Source organism: Oncorhynchus mykiss, chromosome 5 (assembly GCF_013265735.2).
Source record: "Oncorhynchus mykiss isolate Arlee chromosome 5, USDA_OmykA_1.1, whole genome shotgun sequence".
In the NCBI taxonomy this organism is placed as follows: Eukaryota; Metazoa; Chordata; class Actinopteri; order Salmoniformes; family Salmonidae; genus Oncorhynchus; species Oncorhynchus mykiss.
Genome location: NC_048569.1, coordinates 47,163,391 through 47,184,757, shown reverse-complemented (window position 1 = coordinate 47,184,757; position 21,367 = coordinate 47,163,391). Strand labels below are relative to the sequence as shown.

The following is a 21,367-nucleotide window of genomic DNA, read 5'->3' as shown; positions in this document are numbered from 1 at the left end:
TTATTTAAACCAAATTGAACATGTTTCATTATTTATTTAAGGCTAAATAGATTTGTATTGATGTATTATATTAAGTTAAAATAAGTGTTAATTCAGTATTGTTGTAATTGTCATTATTACAAATAAATAAATAAAAATTGGCTGATTTAATCGCTAGCGGCTTTTTTGGTCCTCCAATAATCGGTATCGGCGTTAAAATCATAATCGGTCGACCTCTAGTCTGAAGGTACAACGTTCATCTGGACAAATAGTACGCAAGTATAAACACCATTGGACCACGCAGCCGTCATACCTTTCAGGAAGGAGACTCGTTCTGTCTTCTAGAGATGAACATACTTTGGTGTGAAAAGTGCAAAACAATCCCAGAACAAACAGCAAAGGACCTTGAAGTGAAGATGCTGGAGGAAACCGGTACAGAAGTATCTATATCCACAGTAAAGCGAGTCCTATATCGACAACCTGAAAGGCCGCTCGGCAAGGAAGAAGCCACTGCTCCAAAACCGCCATAAAAAAGCCAGACTATGGTTTGCAACTGCACATGGGAACAAAGATTGTACTTTTTGGAGAAATGTCCTCTGGTCTGATGAAACAAAAATAGAACTGTTTGGCCATAATGACCATCGTTTTGTTTGGAGGAAAAAGGGGGAGGCTTGCAAGCTGAAGAACACCATCCCAACCGTGAAGCACGGGGGTGGCAGCATCATGTTGTGGGGGTGCTTTGCTGCAGGAGGGACTGCTGCACTTCACAAAATAGATGGCATCATGAGGCAGGAAAATTATGTGGATATATTGAAGCAACATCTCAAGACATCAGTTAGGAAGTTAAAGCTTGGTTGCAAGTGGGTCTTCCAAATGGTCAATGACCCCAAGAATACTTCCAAAGTTGTGGCAAAATGGCCTAAGGAAAACAAAGTCAAGGTATTGGAGTGGCCATCACAAAGCCCTGACCTCAATCCCATAGAAAAGTTGTGGGCAGAACTGAAAAGGCGTGTGCAAGCAAGGAGGCCTACAAACCTGACTCGGTTACACCAGCTCTATAAACTTATTGTGTGAAGCTTGTTGAAGGCTACCCAAAACGTTTGACCCAAGTACTAATTGACGTTAGGTAAACTTCTGAACCACTGGGAATGTGATAAAAGAAATAAAAGCTGAAATAAATCCTTCTCTCTGCTATTATTCTGACATTTCACATTCTTAAAATAAAGTGGAGATCCTAACTGACCTAAGACAGGGAATTTTTACACGGATCGAATGTCAGGAATTGTAAGAAACTGAGTTTAAATGTATTTGGCTAAGGTGTATGTAAACTTCCGACTTCAACTGTACTTCTCCCCATCTTAGCTACTTTTGTATCAATATGTTTTTTGATCATGACCGTTTACAATCTATGGTACTCCAAGCAGTTTAGTCATCTCAACCTGCTCAATTTCCACATGAATTATTACAATATTTAGTTGAGGTTTGGTGTGCATTGAGTTTTTTTGTTCCAAATACAATGCTTTTAGTTTTAGAAATATTTAGGGCTAACTTATTCCTTGCTACCCACTCTGAAACTAACTGCAGCTCTTTAAGTGTTGCAGTCATTTCAGTTGCTGCAGTAGCTGACGTGTATAGTGTTGAGTCATCCGCATACACTCTGGTTTTGCTCAAAGTCGGCGGCATGTTGTTAGTAAAAAATAAACAGCTACCCTGGGGAATTCCTGCTCCTACCTGGATTACATTTGAGAGGCTTCCATTAAAGAACACCCTCTGTGTTTTGTTAGACAGGTAACTCTTTATCCACATTATAGCAGTGGGTGTAAAGCCATAACACACAAGTTTTTCCAGCAGCAGACTATGATCGATAATGTCAAAAGCTGCACTGAAGTCTAACAAGACAGCCCCCACAATCATTTTATCATCAATTTCTCTCAGCCAATCATCAGTCATTTGTGTAAGTGCTGTGCTTGTTGAGTGTCCTTCCCTATAAGTATGCTGATATTCTGTTGTTAATTTGTTTACTGTGAATCTGGTCAAACACAATTTCTTCCAGAAGTTTACTAATGGTTGGTAACGGGCTGATTGGTTGGCTATTTGAGCCAGTAAATGGGACTTTTAGTATTCTTGGGTAGGGGAATGACTAGCTTTCCTACAGGCCTGAGATCACACACTTTCTAGTTGGCTTAAATTGAAGATGTGGAAAAACAGTATTTTTCCATCCAGATTGTCAGACCCTGGTGGCTTGTCATTGTTGATAGACAACAATTATTATTTTTTTCACCTCCTCCATCTCGCCAATGGAACAAGTCATTAAGTAGTTGGCAATATCAATATATCAATATATTTGATGAATGAGCCATCTGAGTTGGCTTTTTCTCCCAAAATTTCATTTAAGGTGCCCCAAAGCTTTTTACTATCATTCTTTATATATTTTTTTGTTTCATAGTATGGTTTATTTTTATTAAGTCATAACTTCAAAACAACTGTTCCTTTGCGTTGGTTGTATTACCAAAGTAAATGATCACAGTCAATTTAAGTCACAAAACAATAACAACCTTGGTTCACTGGTAAATGTCCATTACCTTGGGCATAAATAAAAAAAGTCTAGCCCGGGTAAAGGAGTGCAGTGAACCCGAGTGACCTCAGTCACACAATTGTCTTTCCATAAAATGATGCGTGAAACCCATCTCCTTCATACAATCAGATTGCAATAAACTCCAGTTTCACACATAATAAAGAGTATCAAATCTCAGCAGTCTTAAACTGAATACATAAACCAACACGGTATAAATCACCCCAAAACAAATGGGTCAAAGGTCAAGGAGAACAGCCGAGACCAACGTAGATCGGTAGTCCAACAATGGACAGAAGTAGATCCGATACTGGTTGATCTTGCGACACAGCTACAGTACAAACTTTGAAATACAACAAAACAAACGGGGTATGAACGACTTTCCAAGCTGAGTGTTGAACACTTCCTCTCTCGCCCAATATCACCAACCCACTTTTGCACGGCAGATGCTGGCTATTTAATAGGGAATTAAAGCGGAAGCACCCCATCGGCAGGAGAAGCACTGGGACGGTTCAGACAAATTCAGGGCAGTCACAACATGGCTTAATCTGTCTGGAAACTGGCCCGACATGTCTGTGTGAGAGAGTGGACAGCGTTTGTGGGTACACTGAGTTGTTTGGATGTTATTTGTCCTCTAGGTTCTGATCCTGAGAAACCATGGTCTGGTGTCTGTTGGGGAGACTGTGGAGGAAGCCTTCTACTATATCCACAACCTGGTCACTGCATGTGAGATCCAGGTAGGACAGTTTTCAGACCAAACTTGATTTCTGTGAGAATCTGCTCCAGGGCCTCTTCTCTGCGGCCGGTCTTGATCAATGATGCATCATATTGTATTATTACAAAGAGGAGGTTATATTGTTACTCTCAGGCAAGATGCCAACTCTTTGAGCATTTGAAATCTAAGCACAACATATACCAAACACAATACTTCCTTCTGCATGTGACATGATTGTGACTGAATTACTTTGTGTGGGACTATGTGTTTGTGTGTGTGTGTGTGTGTGTGTGTGTCCAGGTGCGCACCCTAGCCAGTGCTGGAGGACCTGGTAACCTGGTGATGCTGGACCCTGCTAAGTACAAATCCCGGCCACGGTGCTCTGAGCATGTCGAGGGCTCCAAACACCCGAAATGGCTGGTCGGGGAGCAGGAGTTTGAGGCTTACATGAGGATGCTGGATAACCTGGTAGGAATTAATCTATTAGTCTTGAGAGTAATGATACCTTTTCATAAACTGGTCCCAGATCTGTTTGTTGTCTTGCCATCTCCTATGGTCATTGCCAAATGTTGTTTGACCGTAGGAGTTAGTAAGACAGTACAAACAGATATGAGACTACCAGGATAACATTTTCTTACAGTTGACAGGTTTTCATGTGAAATATAATTATTAATACTGTAGATTACTATCAACTATTTGATATGCCTTGCTGTATCCCCTTTCATTAAAAAAAAACTCTAACTGACTGTCTCTCTCTTTCTCTAGGGTTACAGGACAGGCTACCCCTACAGGTGCCCTGCCCTGCGAGACAAAGCTAAAAAGTTCAGCAGCGACATAGAGATCGCTCCCTTGGCCACGGGCTATTCCTATGCCGAGGACAGTGACTCGGGCGCTCGCTCCCCTCTCAAGCACAGCTTTCAGAGGCAGCAGCGTGACAAGACCCGCTGGCCCAACTCGGGCCGGCCGGAAGAGGCCTACGAGGAAGGGCCCGACAGTGGCAGCCCCAAGTCGAAGACTAAGGTGTGGACGAACATTACACACGATCACGTCAAACCCTTGCTGCAGTCTCTCTCGTCCGGTGTCTGCGTGCCAAGCTGTATTACCAACTGCTTGGTCTGTGCCTACCTTATTGTTCATAGTTACAGTTCAGCTAGTTGATGACAGGGCAGCTGGTTGGCACTCTAAGGTTGGGGTGAAATGGATCCTGTGATCTATTTAGACCCTGTGATATAGCTACTTCTCCAGACAACTCCAGTGTTTGGATGTATCTAACCACCCTCTCTGACCAGTATTTAACTAATTCCCATTGTGGTAGTTTTGCTCTATTTTCCTCTCTCTAGCCAGTCCAAAGACCAGACTTTTAATAACTGCTTGAGAGCAGTTCCCTTAAATGCCCTTCTTTGTTCTAAAGAAGTTGTTTTCCCTACGAACCACTCTTAAGCAGTTGGTCCCTCCCTCTATTCCTCATCTTAGTCCCTCCCCTTTCCGTCCTTTGTTCCCTCAGGCTTTAGGGTGCCACCCCAGCAGCCCAGCGCATGCGTTGCTGCATGAGTAGTCAGATGCATTGTAGGTGCTCTCCGGGAGGAGGAGCGACAGGGGCGTTGCATGAGCCCAGAGTGGGCGCGGCTCGATGATGTTGCTAACCAACCACTACTGTTGCTTTACAGATGTATTCTCGTTCCTTTCTGTCTGGTGTTGTGTGTCTGGTCTGTAGCTTTTATAACTGTACACCCAGGGAAGTTAGTGCAGTATTAAACTCAAGCAAAACGTAGGATGCATTTTACTAAAGCAAACCCTCATACCTTTCTACGGTGTTGCACACAATTTTTGTACCACAGTTGATATGAGAGTGACAATGTATTACTAATTACTAGCTAATGTAATAGAACCATACACTAAATTATAGATAGACAGTGTCCCCCTTTTGTAGATGCACTTCAAAGCTAGCATGCCTCTCTTTATTTTGAGCACTGTTTGACCTTTGAAACTGAGGAATTTACCTCTATCTCTTGTAGCTGGTCCTTCAGCCAGACAGCCAATTACATCACAGTTAAATCCACAGACAAGAGTGAATAAGGCGCAAGGCCGCCCTGCTTTTGGTACGGAATTGGAATCAGAATATCATGAGTCATAGCCTGCTTTTTTTGTGAGTCTGCCCCCTCTATTCTTGAATCCCGAACCACCTCCCAACTCTCCAGGGCTGATAATATGACATTTTATTTGTGTTCCCCTGCATGAGCGAATATGTTTAGTAACATTTTTATTTTTAAACAAGACATTTAACCCGTTTTTGACTTTTGAAACAATTACCTCCTCTGGGAAGTAGGAGAAAGTGTTGTGTTGTGAGACTCGGTACATAATCAGTGAGTATATCATGTTTACATGTCCATCCCATGTTTCCTAACTACATCCCAGATGCCCTTTGCCTCTTCCTCATCTAGTTTTTGGTTTGGCACCTAACAGCTTTAACAGCCCAGCTGAAACATCTCTTAAACAGAAAAGAACCCATAGCTTATGCTACTCCAAGGAAAAATGCATAGTAACATGCTTTCCAGTAAGTGCATCAAAAAAGATGGAAAAAATATAAATATTTGCATGAAGGCTAAAAGTAGATTCAGCGGCTGCTCATTTAATCACATCTATAAAAAAATTAGATGAAAAGCTCAATCTTTTTCTTTCCATCCTGGCCTGAGCTTTCCCATCGTTTCTGTTTAAACACCTCTGTCAAGAACTCCCAGAACAGTCCAGTTCATTACCTTCATGACAGCTCCAGAGGTTTTTTTTCTCCACAGCTGTCATAAGAAAGTTGTTCAGTAGTAGATCAAAATACCATTGCGTAATGGCAGCCCCTTTTAACTAAACGTGAACTAAGGACCATTTAACTTGTATAAAATGTAATTCTTGGGGGTAACACTAAGTTGGCGTTTTTTTCCAATTAGTTATTCTGTCAGTCAGTGAATGGTGGACGAGTGTCTCGTCTGTCGGTGTGTTTTTCTCTTTATCCCTGTTGTTCTGTTACTGTACTGTATGTTAGCCTGGGAAATGACTTGGTGATGCCCACTCTCTCACGCCTCAACACATTGCTGCTAGCTCGCTGGTCGACATACAGTACATAGCTTCTACTGTACTGTAAGCCAGCGCCATCCTCGCCTCACCCTTCCACGTCCTCACCCCCTCCCCTTCCACGGTCTCTCATCTTCTTGTGATGTCTTCAGTTGCTCTTTTTTTGTGTTTTTTTACTTTTCTCCGTTTTTGAAGTCTACGAGTAACAGCCAGAGTATCAATGATGATGATGATGATGATGAGGAAACATTCAATAACCGATGCCTGTTAGGGGGTTAGATAATTACATAAAAATACCAGTAACTTAATACTGAAAAGGACTGTTCAGTGTGTACTTTCTCGAACTATGAAATATAGAGCCATCCTGCCAAAAGATGTATCATCATTGGTTTACTGCTTCCAGGTGTTTTTGTTATTTTTTTAAATTCCGTTAGTCATACCTTCTCAATTTCTTTCAGTTTGAAAAGCATGACCTATTATTATTGTCCTGAAAAGGCCTGCGTAGTCTGTATATTTAAATATTTTGCGGCTGTTTTTTTTCATGTGATTTTGGCAGCATCATTTTAGGCAGTTTATTTGAATTGTTGCTTTGGTAATTACAGTGGACGAATGAGGAAGGGATGCGACAGGCTGCAGTAGCCAATCAGTTTGTCCCGCTCAACACAAACCCCAAGGAGGTGCTGGAGATGAGGAACAAGGTAGGATATCATTTTAACATGGACTCTGTCGATTATTTCAACATGGGTTGATTTGTGTCCCAACTCTCTGCCCTACTCCTGTAGTGTGCACTTATACACTGTTCATCATGGATTTAAAGCATTAGGTTGGTGTAAGTGTTGGCTGGAGCGATTTTTCAACAAAAAAAATTGAATCCATGAGTGGTAGTGCACACTTCGTAAGAATGGTAGAGAATCAGGATTTCTGTCTTTGTGCTTTTCAATGCATGTCTGTGACTCCGTATCCAACACCTCTTTCTGTCTGCTACCACCCTCTAGATCCGAGAGCAGAACCTTAAGGACATCAAGACTGCAGGGCCTGAGTCCCAGGTGCTGTGTGCTGGAAGCATTGTGGACCGCTCCTTTGTCCAGGTGAGTCCCTCCTGTGACCTGCCCCACCTCACAGCCGCCAGACAAACCCTGCAAAAATAGCGATTATTTGTGCTGCCCTAAATGCTTAACCCCGAGCCGGACCACATTTCAAATTCTTAAGCTTGGTTTGATTGAGTTTGCCTGGAGCAATGAAACAAATATAATAGTTGCAGAACCGCAAACCCTGCACTCAAAGCAAAGGCTAAAAGTATTTGAATAATTTCCAGTATTTGAACCCAGGTCTGATTTGATCACCCCCCGCTGACATTTAAGTTAACTTGGTTATTCTTTGATCACAGAAGTTCTGTAAACTTCCTGCTGCGTCTCTGGACGGGTTGTGTCCATCCCCTTTGGTTGATGTTAGATTTTCCTCCTTTTGATGACTAACCCCAACATGCTGTTAGCCTTCAGCACTGGTGGCCTTCAGCACTGGTGGCCTTCAGCACTGGTGGCCTTCAGGTCTGTCGGATTACTTTCATATGACTTCAGAGTTGAGTTTGCATGTTGTTGGTTTGCCTTCCTTTGACCTCTGGCGGATCCCATTCATAATTTGTTATTGAGGTTTTGCTAGTTTCATTTGAATGATTTTTGGTAGGACTGCTGAGGCCATTGTTGAAGTGTTTGTCTGCTGACCAATGTAATGTGCATTATGTGATCAGATTTTACTATTGAAGGTCTTTAGAAGGACTGAATTGAGAAAGAGCTGTTGGTTTTCTCTTAACCTTTCTTCACTGTTAGTTGTAACGTTTTGGTTTTGCGTGATTTGATAGCGTTACATCTAGCCTTGTGCATTGTATTGGGTGTTTGTCTCTGTAGTTTGACTTGCACACACTCCTGTGGTGTGTTGCAATGCATGATCCAGAGCCATTTGTTTTAATCATGATCACGCTCGAGACTGCCCAATTCACCTCCCTGAAACAAACGCTGCGTGTGTGTGTGACTATGCGTATTGTAACAAATGTGTGTTCTCGGACTGGGTTCTGCCCCCCTCACTCAGTTTACTATTGCAGGACGCCCCTCTGTCTGACTGTACGGACACTATTGCCAGCCTCGATCTGTCAGAGGCCAATAGTCCTGCTAAGTCTTTTAGAAAGGTACTTCCTGACCTTCCATGACCTCTCACCTCTCTTCTGTTTTTCTGTGTGATATCTGGAGCATGTTAGGCAACCGTTGTGGAACATTGCAGCTAGAAATAGAGTTGATGTTATTCCTTCAAGTCACATGTCAGAAAAAGCCAATTTATTCAACATTATTTATATATTTCTATCTCAATGTTCCACAATGTTGTGCCCTGTTGAATGCGGCCCTGTTCTTCATCGCCCCATATATAGGACTCCAAGGTGAGGTACAAACATTTAAGACAAATTGAATAGGCCCTATTGTCCAGACTGCTTTGAAATACTCCATACTAGTAGTGACGTCAAACGTTCAGGCGCCACGTTAAATTGTGTTTTAGACCATTTTTTAAAACTCTATATGGTTAAATGAGTGAGATAATGTCATGGTTGCAATAGTTTGTGAGTGGGCAATGTATGTACAGTTGAAGTCAGAGGTTTACATACACCTCAGCCAAATAAACTTAAACTCAGTTTTTCACATTTCCTGACATTTAATCCTCGTAAAAGTTCCCTGTCTTAGGTCAGTTAGGATCACCACTTTATTTTAAGAATGTGAAATGTCCGAATAATAATAGTAGAGAGAATGATTTATTTAAGCTTTTATTTCTTTCATCACATTCCCAGTCGGTCAGAAGTTTACATACACTCAATTAGTATTTGGTAGCATTGCCTTTAAATTGTTCAACTTGGGTCAAGCTTTTTCAGTTCTGCCCATAAATTTTCTAAAGGATTGAGGTCTGGACTTTGTGATGGCCACTCCAATACCTTGACTTTGTTGACCTTTAGCCATTTTGCCACCACTTTGGAAGTATGCTTGGGGTCATTGTCCATTTGGAAGACTCATTTGCGACCAAGCTTTAACTTCCTGACTGATGCCTTGAGATGTTGCTTCAATATAGCCACATAATTTTCCAACCTCATGATGCCGTCTATTTTGTGAAGTGCACCAGTCCCTCCTGCAGCAAAGCACCCCCACCTCATGATGCTGCAACCCCCGTGCTTCACGGTTGGGATGGTGTTCTTCGGCTTGGAAGCCTCTCCCTTTTTGCTCCAAACAAAACAATGGTCATTATGGACAAACAGTTTTATTTTTGTTTCATCAGATCAGAGGATATTTCTCCAAAAAGTACAATCTTTGTTCCCATGTGCAGTTGCAAACCATAGTCTGGCTTTTTTATGGCGGTTTTGGAGCAGTGGCTTCTTCCTTGCTGAGCGGCCTTTCAGGTTATGTCGATATAGGACTATGGATATAGATACTTTTGTACCTGTACAATTTTTTTATGAGGTCTTGGCTGATTTCTTTAGATTTTCCCATGATGTCAAGCAAAGAGGCACTGAGTTTGAAGGTAGTCCTTGAAATACATCCACAGGTACACCTCCAATTGACTCAAATGATGTCAATTGGTCTATCAGAAGTTTCTAAAGCCAGCCATGACATAATTTTCTGGAATTTTCCAAGCTGTGTAAGGGCACAGTCAACTTAGTGTATGTAAACTTCTGACCCACTGGAATTGTGATACAGTGAATTATAAGTGAAATAATCTGTCTGTAAACAATTGTTGGAAAAATTACTTGTGTCATGCACAAAGTACATGTCCTTACCGACTTGCAAAACTATAGTTTGTTAACAAGAAATTTGTGGAGTGGTTGAAAAACTAGTTTCATAATGAGTCCAACCTAAGTGTATGTAAACTTACGACTTCAACTGTATATCCTCTTAAATTGACATGTTGAATTATTTTGCCATATTAAAGCGCCAATATGTAACATTTTGGGCGATCTGATCAAATTCACATAGAAATTAGTTATAGATCTGTCATTCTTATTGAAAGCAAGTTTAAAAAGCAGTATTTGTTCTATGTGCGCTAGTTCTATGCATCCCGTTCTTAAATGTAGTTTTTGCATCTTACTTTCGGTTTTGTACACCAGCTGAAAATAAAACATTTTGGGTTATGGAAAATATATTTCACAGCAGTTTGGATGGTAAACTGATTCTCCACACACTCAAAACCTGCTTGTTTTGTCACAAACTGAAATTAGGCTAACTGTTAATATTTCAGAAACCAGGACATGGCGGACCAATTTCTGCATATTGCACCTATTTTAAGTAATTGTATATTGACCTAATATCCCTAATGTGGACAGTTTATTACTACCTTACACAAGCTTGCATTTTCACCCCATAAAATGTAGTGGAATTACACATCCTTTTTTACCTCCGATTGGTGATGTTAATATAAAAGTTTATAGTCATCACAATGACGAAATGTATTGCTTAAAACAGATCAATATCATTGGTTTTGTACTGTTGATTTTGTCATGGGCTGGGTTGAGCAGGACTTGCAACGCAGAGTTGAGGTCGCTGGCCACACCAATGCATGGGTTTGACAGTCAAACTATCACTTAAATAGCAGCTAACCATTGTCATTGTTCATATCCTATGCTGCGTCGTGATTCATTTACGTTAACTAACAGAAAAAGTGGTCTTTTCCATTTTCCGTGATGGCAGCCTCCCGAAATCAACAACCGACATTCCAAAATCAAAATGCAACACTTAAAAATACAAATTGTCCTCTAACCAGTGATGTACACATTCCCAGATTCCGTGTGATTTTTTTTTTTTGTTGAGCTGTTAGTTTGAACAGGACGTGCAATCTCTCCCTCTCGCGCAAATGATTTCAACGTGATATCGATATGAGATTAAGTGTTGCGTTTCTCTTTCCGTTTTGGCGACTTCCAAATAAAAATGCATCACTCCGAAATGCAAGCAGACTGTCTACTGCAGGTTGTTCTCTAATCAGTGATGTAAAAAATATCTCCAGTTTCCATGCGTTTTTTGTCGTTGTGTTAGTTTCAACAGCGCATACAACCTGATATTCCCCCCTAATTGATATGAGTGATTTTATTGGCACTTTTCAAAACATTTTTTTGGTGCGTGTGCAGTTTATATGGTTCTCGTATACAACTATATGATTACTATTCTTTCTAAAATGATCCGCTGCCATTGTTGCAACCCCTATTACCAGTCTGTTCAACCTCTTTCGTATCGAGATCCCTAAAGTTTGGAAAGCTGCTGCGGTCATCCCCTCTTCAAAGGGGGGGACACTCTAGACCCAAACTGTTATAGACCTATATCCATCCTGCCCTGCCTTTCTAAATTCTTCGAAATCTAAGTTAATAAACAGATCACTGACCACCTTCTCTGCTGTGCTATCCGGTTTCTGAGCTGGTCACAGGTGCACCTCAGCCACGCTCAAGGTACTAAATGATATCTTAACCGCCATTGATAAAAGACTGTACTGTGCAGCTGTCTTCATCGACCTGGCCAAGGCTTTCGACACTGTCAATCGCCACGTTCTTATCGGCAGACTCAACATCTCAAATGACTGCCTCACCTGGTTCACCAACCACTTCTCAGATAGAGTTCAGCGTGTCAAATCGGGCCTATTGTCTGGACCTCTGGCAGTCTATTCGGGTACCACAGGGTACGATTCTCGGACTGACTTTTTTTCTCTGTATATATCAATGATGTCGCTCTTGCTGCAGGTAATTCCCTGATCCACCTCTACGCAGACGACACCATTCTGTATACATCTGGCCCTTCCTTGGACACTGTTAACTAATCTCCAAAAGAGCTTCAATGCCATACAACACTCCTTCCATGGCCTCCAACTGCTCTTAAACGCTAGTAAAACCAAATGCATGCTTTTCAACCGTTCGCTGCCCGTGCCCGCCCGACCAGCATCACTTCTCTGGATGGTTCTGACTTAGAATATGTGGACAACTACAAATACCTAGGTGTCTGGCTAGACTGGCCAGGTCGCAGTTGTAAATGAGAACTTATCCTCAACTAGCCTACCTGGTTAAATTAAGGTGAAATCAATTTATTTTATTTTTTTAAGTAGAATACACAAAGTGCAAGTTCGAGATTTGGTTGTGCATCAGTAGTTTTTCTCTTGTTTTGTCAGTCATTGACAGTCACTCAGTTAGCAGCGTTGGCTAACAATTTTTTTGATTTTGTAAATTAGTCTAGCCAGATACCTAAACTTGTTGGGCACGTGCCCAGGGGCCCGGACATTCAGGGGTCCCCCATTGATTTTGTTACTCACTCTCACTCAGATCATTAACATGGCAAAATGTGTAGAATTGTAGGAAATTTGCTTTAAAACTGCAAAAAAAAATATCTCTGCCCCATGGCAAAATTAGTAGAATTGAATGACATTTGTTATAAAATTGAAAAATGGTCTCTTCCCCAATGCCGAATGCATAGAACTGCAGAAAATGTACTTCAAAAGGTATATTTTTCTGTCCGCTGTCAAGATAGGGGCCACAAAAAAGGGGGGGGGAGCAGCGACCACATCCATTTCAACTTAAGTTTTAGGAATATAAATTTGATCTTTAACATTGGAAATTAATGTTGATTGTACCAGGTAAAAAAAAGTCCAAAAACATGGTGATTTATTTTGATGACATACCAGAAATCACCTAAACAGGTTTGACCTGCCAAATACTAGTATTAACATACTTAGAAATTCTCAGTGTTGGCATTGATTTAAAAAATTGTCTGACAATATTAATTTTGTGACGCACAACAGGCCTGTTTTTTAGCAACAATGTGTCCCTTCCTGTCTGAACCACTAGGGTGAGCTGGTGACAGCGTCTAAGGCCATCATAGAGAAGGAGTACCAGCCCAGAGTCATCATCAACCAGAAAGGCCCCAACCCCTTCAACAAGCAGTTCGACCAGGAGCTGGAGGAATACCGCAAGGAGGTGGAACTCAAACAGAAAGGACCCGATGGTAAGACCTGTCTCCTAGATCACCTCTTGGGTCACGTTATACCAACTCAGAGAAGAACTGCACTGTTTATTCACCATTAAACCCTCTTTTCTCCATTAACTTCTAGTAGCAGTAGTAGGAGCAGTAGTAGGAGCAGTAGCAGCAGTTCCAGACGGGAAATTGGTTTGCAATATACAGTTTTAAGACAGAAATGACAATGGCAGAAAGATACAGAGGTAGTTCTTCACAAAGCTCCTGGAGCCCACAACCCATCACAGAGATCCAAATTGTTGTTGCATCATTCATCCAGTACAGGGTGAAGGGTCCTCCACAGCCAGGACACAGCTCCCTTCACCTGGGCCTGGGGAGGGAGGCCTGTCCCCCTCTACCTCCCCACAGAAGCCTGCACTGAAGCCAAAGCCCCGCTGTGTCCCAGAGAAGGGACTGGATGTTTCAGAGACCCCCCCCACAGCCTCCACGGCCACCCCTACCACCACCACCTCTTTCCCCAGCGGGGACACCCTGACACAGCCGGGGGATGGTCAGGAGAGCCCTGGGACGTCCACAGGGTCGGGGCCCAGGGCCTACGGGGGAGATTCCCGCCCAGAGTCTCCTCACAAGGATTTTCACTGTGCCGTGCTGAAGGCCCTCAGAACCACCAACACAGAACTGGCTGCCCTCACCCTCCTTGAGGCTCCAGGTACTGACTGACTGCAGAGCGATTCTGGCCTGCCCTCTGTATTCTAACACTGGAGTCCCTTTTCTGTCTCTCCGGGGTTGATCCTGTTCCCGTCCTACCCACTACTTAGCCCCCTCCAATCCTCAAACCTTGTCTGTCCTCTGCCTATGCCCACTTCTTCATGATGAAGGTTGCAAAATGTCCAGGTTTTCCATAAATCCAGGTTGGAGGATTCCAGGAATCAGCAGGGAGGAAATCCTTGAACTGGGAAACATCCCACCAGGATTTCTGGAAAACCTTGGAATTTGGGGAAAGTTTCCAGAATTTTGCAACCCTCCCCCTACCATCTGATCTGACTCATCTCTGTTTAACCAATGGAATCCAATTGCTGATTGTTGCTGTCCGAGGAAGCCTTCCCCAAATGAACATGAATGATCTCTTTCATCAGTCCTGGGCAAGAGACTCTTCCTCATCCTCCTGCTCCTCTTCCTAACATGGACCTGTTTTCCTTTTGGGGTTTGTAAAGGTTTACTACTAATCATCTGATTGGCGTCTCCAATGGAAGAGGTTCCTTATCTGGGGTGAAGGTGGACTTACATGGATCTTGTTGCCATTGTGGGCTTTATTACTTCTGCAGTGTCGTGTGCAATATCCTATAATAATAATCAGTGCCTGTGTTCTTTTCTCCTATGTTCTGTATGCTGTTTTTATATACTGTATGTGGTGGTGTAAGGGTAGTAATGTATTACACTCATTTCTCTGGGTTGTTGTGTGTTGTTTTGAATGAACCCTGTAACTGACAATCCTCAATCAAAATCAATGAATGCATTGCTCTAATCTGACCAGTTGACAACCTTCGTCTTTTCGTTTGTGAAGTGGACTTTTAAATTAAGTTTGATTCGATTTCCTCCCTAGATGCGTTACCGGAGCCTGAGGAAGAGGTGAAGGGTCAGAGTCAGACCTGCACGCCCCCCAGCACCCCTGTCAGAGCAGAGGAAGGTTAGTTGGCCTAGGGGCTTCTCCTGGACTACTACTGGGTATCACCATGGAGTCACCATGGTTAAGGGTCAAAAACAAGGAATTCAAGGGTTCCTGTCTGTTTTTCTTTGATGTGGTCTTTAGCATAACTGTAGTTGCTTTTGAATGTGTAATAACAGTTTAATGTGTAATAACAGGCCAAGAGGTTTGAGACTAATTGAGTCAATTGGGGTTCATTGGGTTATATGGGAAACAAACAAACCGTAAGATCAGAGAGGTATACTACAAAGTAGGATCAATGAGTTAGCCAGCTATCTTGGCTAAATGTTCTGAAATAACATTAACATTTCAGATGCACTTGAAATGAACATGGTCTGTCACATTAACTCAACAACAAAAACACATATCTATGTTTATCTTTCTTAATGAACCAGAAAATCTATTGTTATTTCTGGTTGTTCATCAAAGTTAGCTGGCTAAATTATGGATCCTGATTTGTAGTATAACCCTCATGTAGTGGAAAGTTCAGTGTAATTCAGGGTTTTCATTTTTGTCCAAGGAATATCCTCTTAGATTATGATTCCTCAAGATCAACAGAGCGCTACAAATGGGTAATGTACCAAAGGTAGCCATGACTTTTAGAGCGGAGTGAATTTTTCTTACATGAGATTAAGATTGAAGTGCATTCTGATCATTTTAAGAAATAATTTTGTTTTATTCTCCCTCTTGGTCTTTATTACTGTTGGATTACATCTTTTAAAGTCAGCAGGGGAATGCCCAATACAGTATAATGACACTACTGGTTGTAAAAACCATAAAGTACATTATTTCCCAGACTCTTCTTTGCCATGGATTATACAATAATAAAGAATTAATGCATCGAGATCTATGGAGGCCTGCGAAGGACATAATTATCCTTCCTCTGATTTTCTAAAGCCAATACTGTGCTTCTTCTAGCATCTCCCAGTATAAACCATAACAAGTGTGTGTTCTGTAGGATGTAAAGTATAGAAGAGAAGTAGAAGGTGATTGTCTACTAGACCAATCACAGGTGTAATCTAATCAAAGATGGTTTAACCCATTCACTTCTCCATCTTTTGGAGTCTTGTTAAGAATATGGATTTTTTTTTTCTCTCCTGGTGTTTCTCCTAATTTCATTTGGATTTTTATGTTATAATTTTAACACTGTGGTGGCTGTGATTGACTTGCATGTATAGACGTTTGTTTCTACCTGTGCTTCTTCTTTGTGGCTGCGTTACTATCAGGAGATGGAAATGCTAGAGAGTACCTGTTGCCATAGTAAGTACGTATTGTTCCAACTCACCACCGACCCATGGCTTGTGTTCAAACTATTAACCCCACCGTTCTTTGCATGGATTCACTCATCCGACTCTTCCTCGTTCTCTCTCTCTCTGTTTCTCTGTGGCCCGCTGGGGTTGAGTATCTATTCCTCCTCACTTTGGTCCTTGATTTCCTGTTCTTTCCCTCTTATTTCCTTTTGTTGCCAGGTGCTATTTCAGAGGTCCTCCCTGTCTGAAATGACAGTATCTCTTAAATGATGAGATTGATGTTAACACCACTTCCTATACAGTCTATGTTCCTAGCCAGCGACAGTGGAGAGATCTGAGATAGACCCAGCAACAAATCTCTTTTTAGGTAATCTCTTCCTTCCCGGAGTTGACCTATTGTGAACTTAACCTTTTTGAGTCTTACATGGGAACATCTTATTTTAAAACTATATGAAATCATAAGTACCTGCATTAGAATTTCCATTAATAAAATACATGAAACAGGTAATGTATATTGCTATTATAATGTATTGAATGTTTTTGTTCCAGATGAGACCAACCTCTGGTAAATACAGCTCTCCTGTATTTTAGTGGAGTGTGGCTGTAGTAGAATACATCATTTTTTTCGCTTTGCTAAGTGTGAGGCTTATTTTCTGTTGGCTTAGCAGTAACATGAACAGCTTCCTATATCAATTATTTGTTTATCTTAGTGCTGCGTTATGTTTACCCCTCATCAATATTCAGAGGATCTTCTGGGGTTAAATGGATAATCAGTCTGTTGTGTGTACCTGCTAGTAATATGAGTTAGAAATACAGTATATTGTCTGTGGCTTGTATGCATGGTGAGGAACTCAGACAAACAGCGGACAGTGGCTGTCTTATGCTACATTGACTGCACAGTTTATACATAAGCATGAAGATGAACTGTACTTAATCCCACTGCACTGTATAGTTTATATGCACATGAATTTGATATACAGTGCATTCAGAAAGTATTCAGACCCTTTGACTTTTTCCACATTTTGTTTCGTTTTCCTCTACACACAATAGCCCGAAATGACACAGCGAAAACAAGTTTAGACATTTTTGAAAATACATTGACTCGCATCCTGTTTCCATTGATCATCCTTGAGATGTTTCTACAACTTGATTGGAGACCATATGTGGTAAATTCAATCGATTGGACATGATTTGGAAAGGCACACACCTGTCTTTGTAAGGTCCCACAGTTGACAGTGCATGCCAGAGCAAAAACCAGGCCACGAGGTCGAAGGAATAGTCCGTAGAGCTCAGAGATGGGATTGTGTCTCCATTCTTTAAATGGAAGAAGTTTGGCTCCACCAAGACTCTTTCTAGAGCTGGCCTGAGCAATCAGGGGAGAAGGGCCTTAGTCAGGGAGGTGACCAAGACCCCGATGGTCACTCTGACAGAGCTCCAGAGTTCCTCTGTGGAGATGGTTGTCCTTCTGGAAGGTTCTGCCATCTCTGCAGCACTCAACCAATCAGGCCTTTATGTTAGAATGGCCAGACGAAAGCCACTCTTCAGTAAAAGGCACATGACAGCCCGCTTGGAGTTTGCCAAAGGGGCGAAGGTTCACCTTCCAACAGGACAACGACCCTAAGCACACAGCCAAGACAACGCAGGAGCGGCTTCGGGACAAGTCTCTGAATGTCCTTGAGTAGCCCAGCCAGAGCCTGTACTTAAACTCGATCCAACATCTTTGGAGAGACCTGAAAATAGCTGCCCATCCAACCTGACAGAGGTTGAGAGGATCTACAGAGAAGAATGGGAGAAACTCCCCAAATACATGTGTGCCAAGCTTGTAGCGTTATACAAGAAGATTTGAGGCTGTCGTCACTGCCAAATGTGCTTCAACAAAGTACTGAGTAAAGGGTCTGAATATGTAAATGTGATATTTCAGTTGTTTTTTTTAAATAGATTTGCAAACATTTCTAAAAACCTGTTTTTGCTTTGTCATTATGGGGTATTGTGTGTAGATTGATGTTGGGGGGAAAAACTATTAAATCGCATCTACTGTATAAAAGCTGTAAGGGCCTTACCATTCTCTGGATGTTATTTTAAGCATTTAAGCATAAGTAAAAGAGCTGTTAAGCTTTGCTTTGTGAAATGGTCAGCGTTCTTGTCTGAGTCTTCAATGTAAAGCTTTTGTGGTCCGAGTCTTCAATGTATAGCTAGGCGGTGGTGAAGGCCAGTTGAGCTGATGGTGTTATTCCGCAGCTGAGGAGCATGTCTTATTGATGCCTGAAGATTCTGCTCTGCAGACGTAGACTGTTTTCATGGTTGATATAGATATGTGTTCACGACTAGCTGGGCGACAGAATAAAGACTGAATGATGGCAGAAGAAAATTGGATATATCGCTGTTGTGGATTAATCTGTAGCCCAAGTGAGAGTAATGGGAAATGGCTAATGTAAATAGTTGAATAGCAGATTTTAAAAGCTGATCTCATATCTGCCTTGACATGTGGTCTCATCTGTATTGCAGCTGCTTTGCAGGCCCTGTAAATGAACCGTTTCCTCCTATCTAATTAGATCTTCTCCTCCCTCCCCCTGCTCTCCCGCCCTCCCTCCCCCACAGAGCCCCAGCCGGAGCACACCTATAAGTATGAGAGTGACCAGGCTCCACTGAGACAGACCCTCCCTGACCTGACCCAAGACGACGAACCCTCCGCCACCCCTGCCCCCACCCTCCCCGCCAAAGACCCCACTCCTGTCCCTCCCGCCACCACTGAGGGAGAGGGGCCTGCTGACGCTTCCGCCGCTGGCAATCAAGACTGTGAACAGGACGGTGACGAATATCTCAGCAAATCATCTTCCAAGAAGAAGAAGACGTTCCGCACTCCCTCCTTCCTCAAGAAAAACAAAAAGAAGATGGAAGAAAAGGAACAAAAAGCAAAGGAACCCTAGATGAGACCTCCGCCTGCACACCCCTCTCACGCTTTGTAACCCTTTGCTTCCCCTTGAGCGAGCCACAACCCACATATTTCGATGTTGATGCTTTTTATAATTTGTTTGTCTGGCATTACAACTTTGTGGGCACCTCCTAGTGTGTGCTAATTTTCTATAAAAAAAAGGGTCAAAATCACTTATGAAGTTTTAATAAGTCGCTTTCATTGGTGAATGACTGTGCATTAAGTCTGGTTCAGTGTGGCTTGTTACGCATGCTGTCTATTTAGGCCCACTACTTGGAGTGAGCAGTGCATTTTTATTTTCAAATTATTATTATTTTTTAATAGTTACTGAAATTCGATTAACCACTACAATGTTTTGGGATTGTATCAAAGTGTGTGTGTGTCGTTCCCCCCCCCCCCCCCCCCCCCCTCCCTTTTACTCCGTCATTTAACTGGTGGTAACCGATTCAAAATGTATAACTACAAATGAACTGCATGGTGCTAATTTCAGATTTCTAACATTAGCGTAAAGTCTGTTCACTCAAACATGGGGTCCAAGTTAGGTTTTTCTTGGCCTATGGCCCGTGAGAACTCAAATCATGTCAAGAATAGCATAACAACTCTTAATCTGAATTTGACATTCTGTCACTCCCGTACCTCTTCCATCAACCAGGGTTTAGTGGCACCTGGTGAGAGGGAGGACTGCTGCTCCAATCACAAAGACATAAACAAACGGGACCTAAGAGGACAGATACAGTACTAGACAGAGAATACAAATGTATTTTATATAGTTAATGATATAGCTGTAGTCAATTTATTTTGTTATTAAAAAAAAAAATCTTAATTTAGACATTTTCACTTGATGTGAGAGCATTGTGAACTGAAGCACCACAGCCTGGACTGCTGTTTTATAACCGTTGCTTTTAGAGGAAACAGTAGGTCAGCCTGGATCCAAACTGAAAGTCAAAAAGAACAATTCAGTCTGGATTCAGGCTACCGATAAGTATATAGGGAATGTTGGAATACAGTTCTTTTGAAGCCACATCGCACCATTTTAACACTGTATGCATGATCAGTGACCACACTGCAATGGACTACTCTGTGAACCCCCTCTGAAATGAAATAACTGTCTCAAGAAAACATCTCGCTTTCAAGTTGCATTCAAGATACTGGAGTTCATGTAATCTATCTGTTGGTGTGATCTTACAGCCTGGTCCCAGATCTATTTGTGCTGTCACACCAAACAATGGCAATAGGAATGGACGAAATGACACATCTGGGACAAGGCTAGCGATCTTACACCTTGGCTTTTTAAAAAAAGTTGTCAGGCAGAGGGGCATTGATACCGGACCACTGTCATGAATGAATCCCACTTGCCTGTGAAGCTTGGTTTTAGACCACTATCAAAACCTAGCCTGGTCCCAGTTCTGTTAGTGCTGTCTTTACCAATGATATAAAGGACCATAGAAGTTGGCAAGATGGCACAAATGGATCTATGACCAGGCTACTATTAACCTGGTATATTACATGATTGATGCAAGCTGAGGACATTAGCCTGTTCCCTGAAGAACCGCATGGCATTAAACTAAGGCCTTGTATTGTTTGTTGTCTCTACATTATGACTAACTCCCTTTTACTTATTGTTAGTATTGTTATTAGCACAATGATAGCAAAGTCCTTAGTCATTTCTTAATTTGAAGTCACTTAGAATTGTTTTAAACTTGCAGCTAAGCTGTTCCCCCATTACACAAATGTGTAATTATACCATTTATAGACTACCATCTCTTTTTCACTGTACTGTTTATTTTTGTTCAATCATTAATAAAAATCCTTCCTTCAAACAATTCCAAATGATCATTTTTGCCAAGACTAGTAAATCTTGAGTTGACGTTTCATCAGCAGAACAATACTTATGGTATTACTCGCTGATATTAGTACTACACTGAACAAAAATATAACTGCAACATGTTAAGTGTTTCATGAGCTGAAAAAATAACCCAGAAATGTAACATATGCACAAAAAAAGCTTATTTCTCTTGAATTTTGTACACATTTGTTTACATACCTGTTAGTGAGCATTTCTCATTTGCCAAGATAATCCATCAACGGACAGTTGTGGCATATCAAGAAGCTGATTAAACAGTGTGGTGATTACACAGGTGCACCTTGTGCTGGGGACAAAAGGCCACTAAAATGTG

At 41.8% G+C, this 21,367-nt stretch overlaps 1 protein-coding gene across 14 annotated transcripts in view; it reads left to right on the top strand.

Annotated features, from left to right (window-relative positions):
- add1 (adducin 1 (alpha)) overlaps positions 1–21,013 on the top strand; it is a 53,900-nt gene extending 32,887 nt beyond the window's left edge. Inside the window, exons 8-18 of one of the 14 annotated variants that reach the window (XR_005051749.1) lie at positions 3,190–3,288; positions 3,567–3,734; positions 4,032–4,379; positions 6,932–7,027; positions 7,325–7,417; positions 8,428–8,511; positions 13,177–13,333; positions 13,623–14,012; positions 14,907–14,990; positions 16,478–16,625; positions 18,857–18,993. Coding sequence is in view for 13 of the 14 variants with exons in the window: in XM_036977702.1 (XP_036833597.1) it covers positions 3,190–3,288; positions 3,567–3,734; positions 4,032–4,379; positions 6,932–7,027; positions 7,325–7,417; positions 8,428–8,511; positions 13,177–13,333; positions 13,623–14,012; positions 14,907–14,990; positions 18,857–19,185 (1,848 nt within the window). In the remaining variant the exon portion in view is untranslated. Of the gene's footprint in view, positions 1–3,189; positions 3,289–3,566; positions 3,735–4,031; positions 4,380–6,931; positions 7,028–7,324; positions 7,418–8,427; positions 8,512–13,176; positions 13,334–13,622; positions 14,013–14,906; positions 15,029–16,234; positions 16,273–16,477; positions 16,626–18,856 lie in introns of all 14 variants that reach the window. The other 13 variants (XM_036977708.1, XM_036977707.1, XM_036977711.1 and 10 more) reach the window with 13 other exon arrangements.
- The last annotated feature ends 354 nt before the right edge of the window (positions 21,014–21,367 follow it).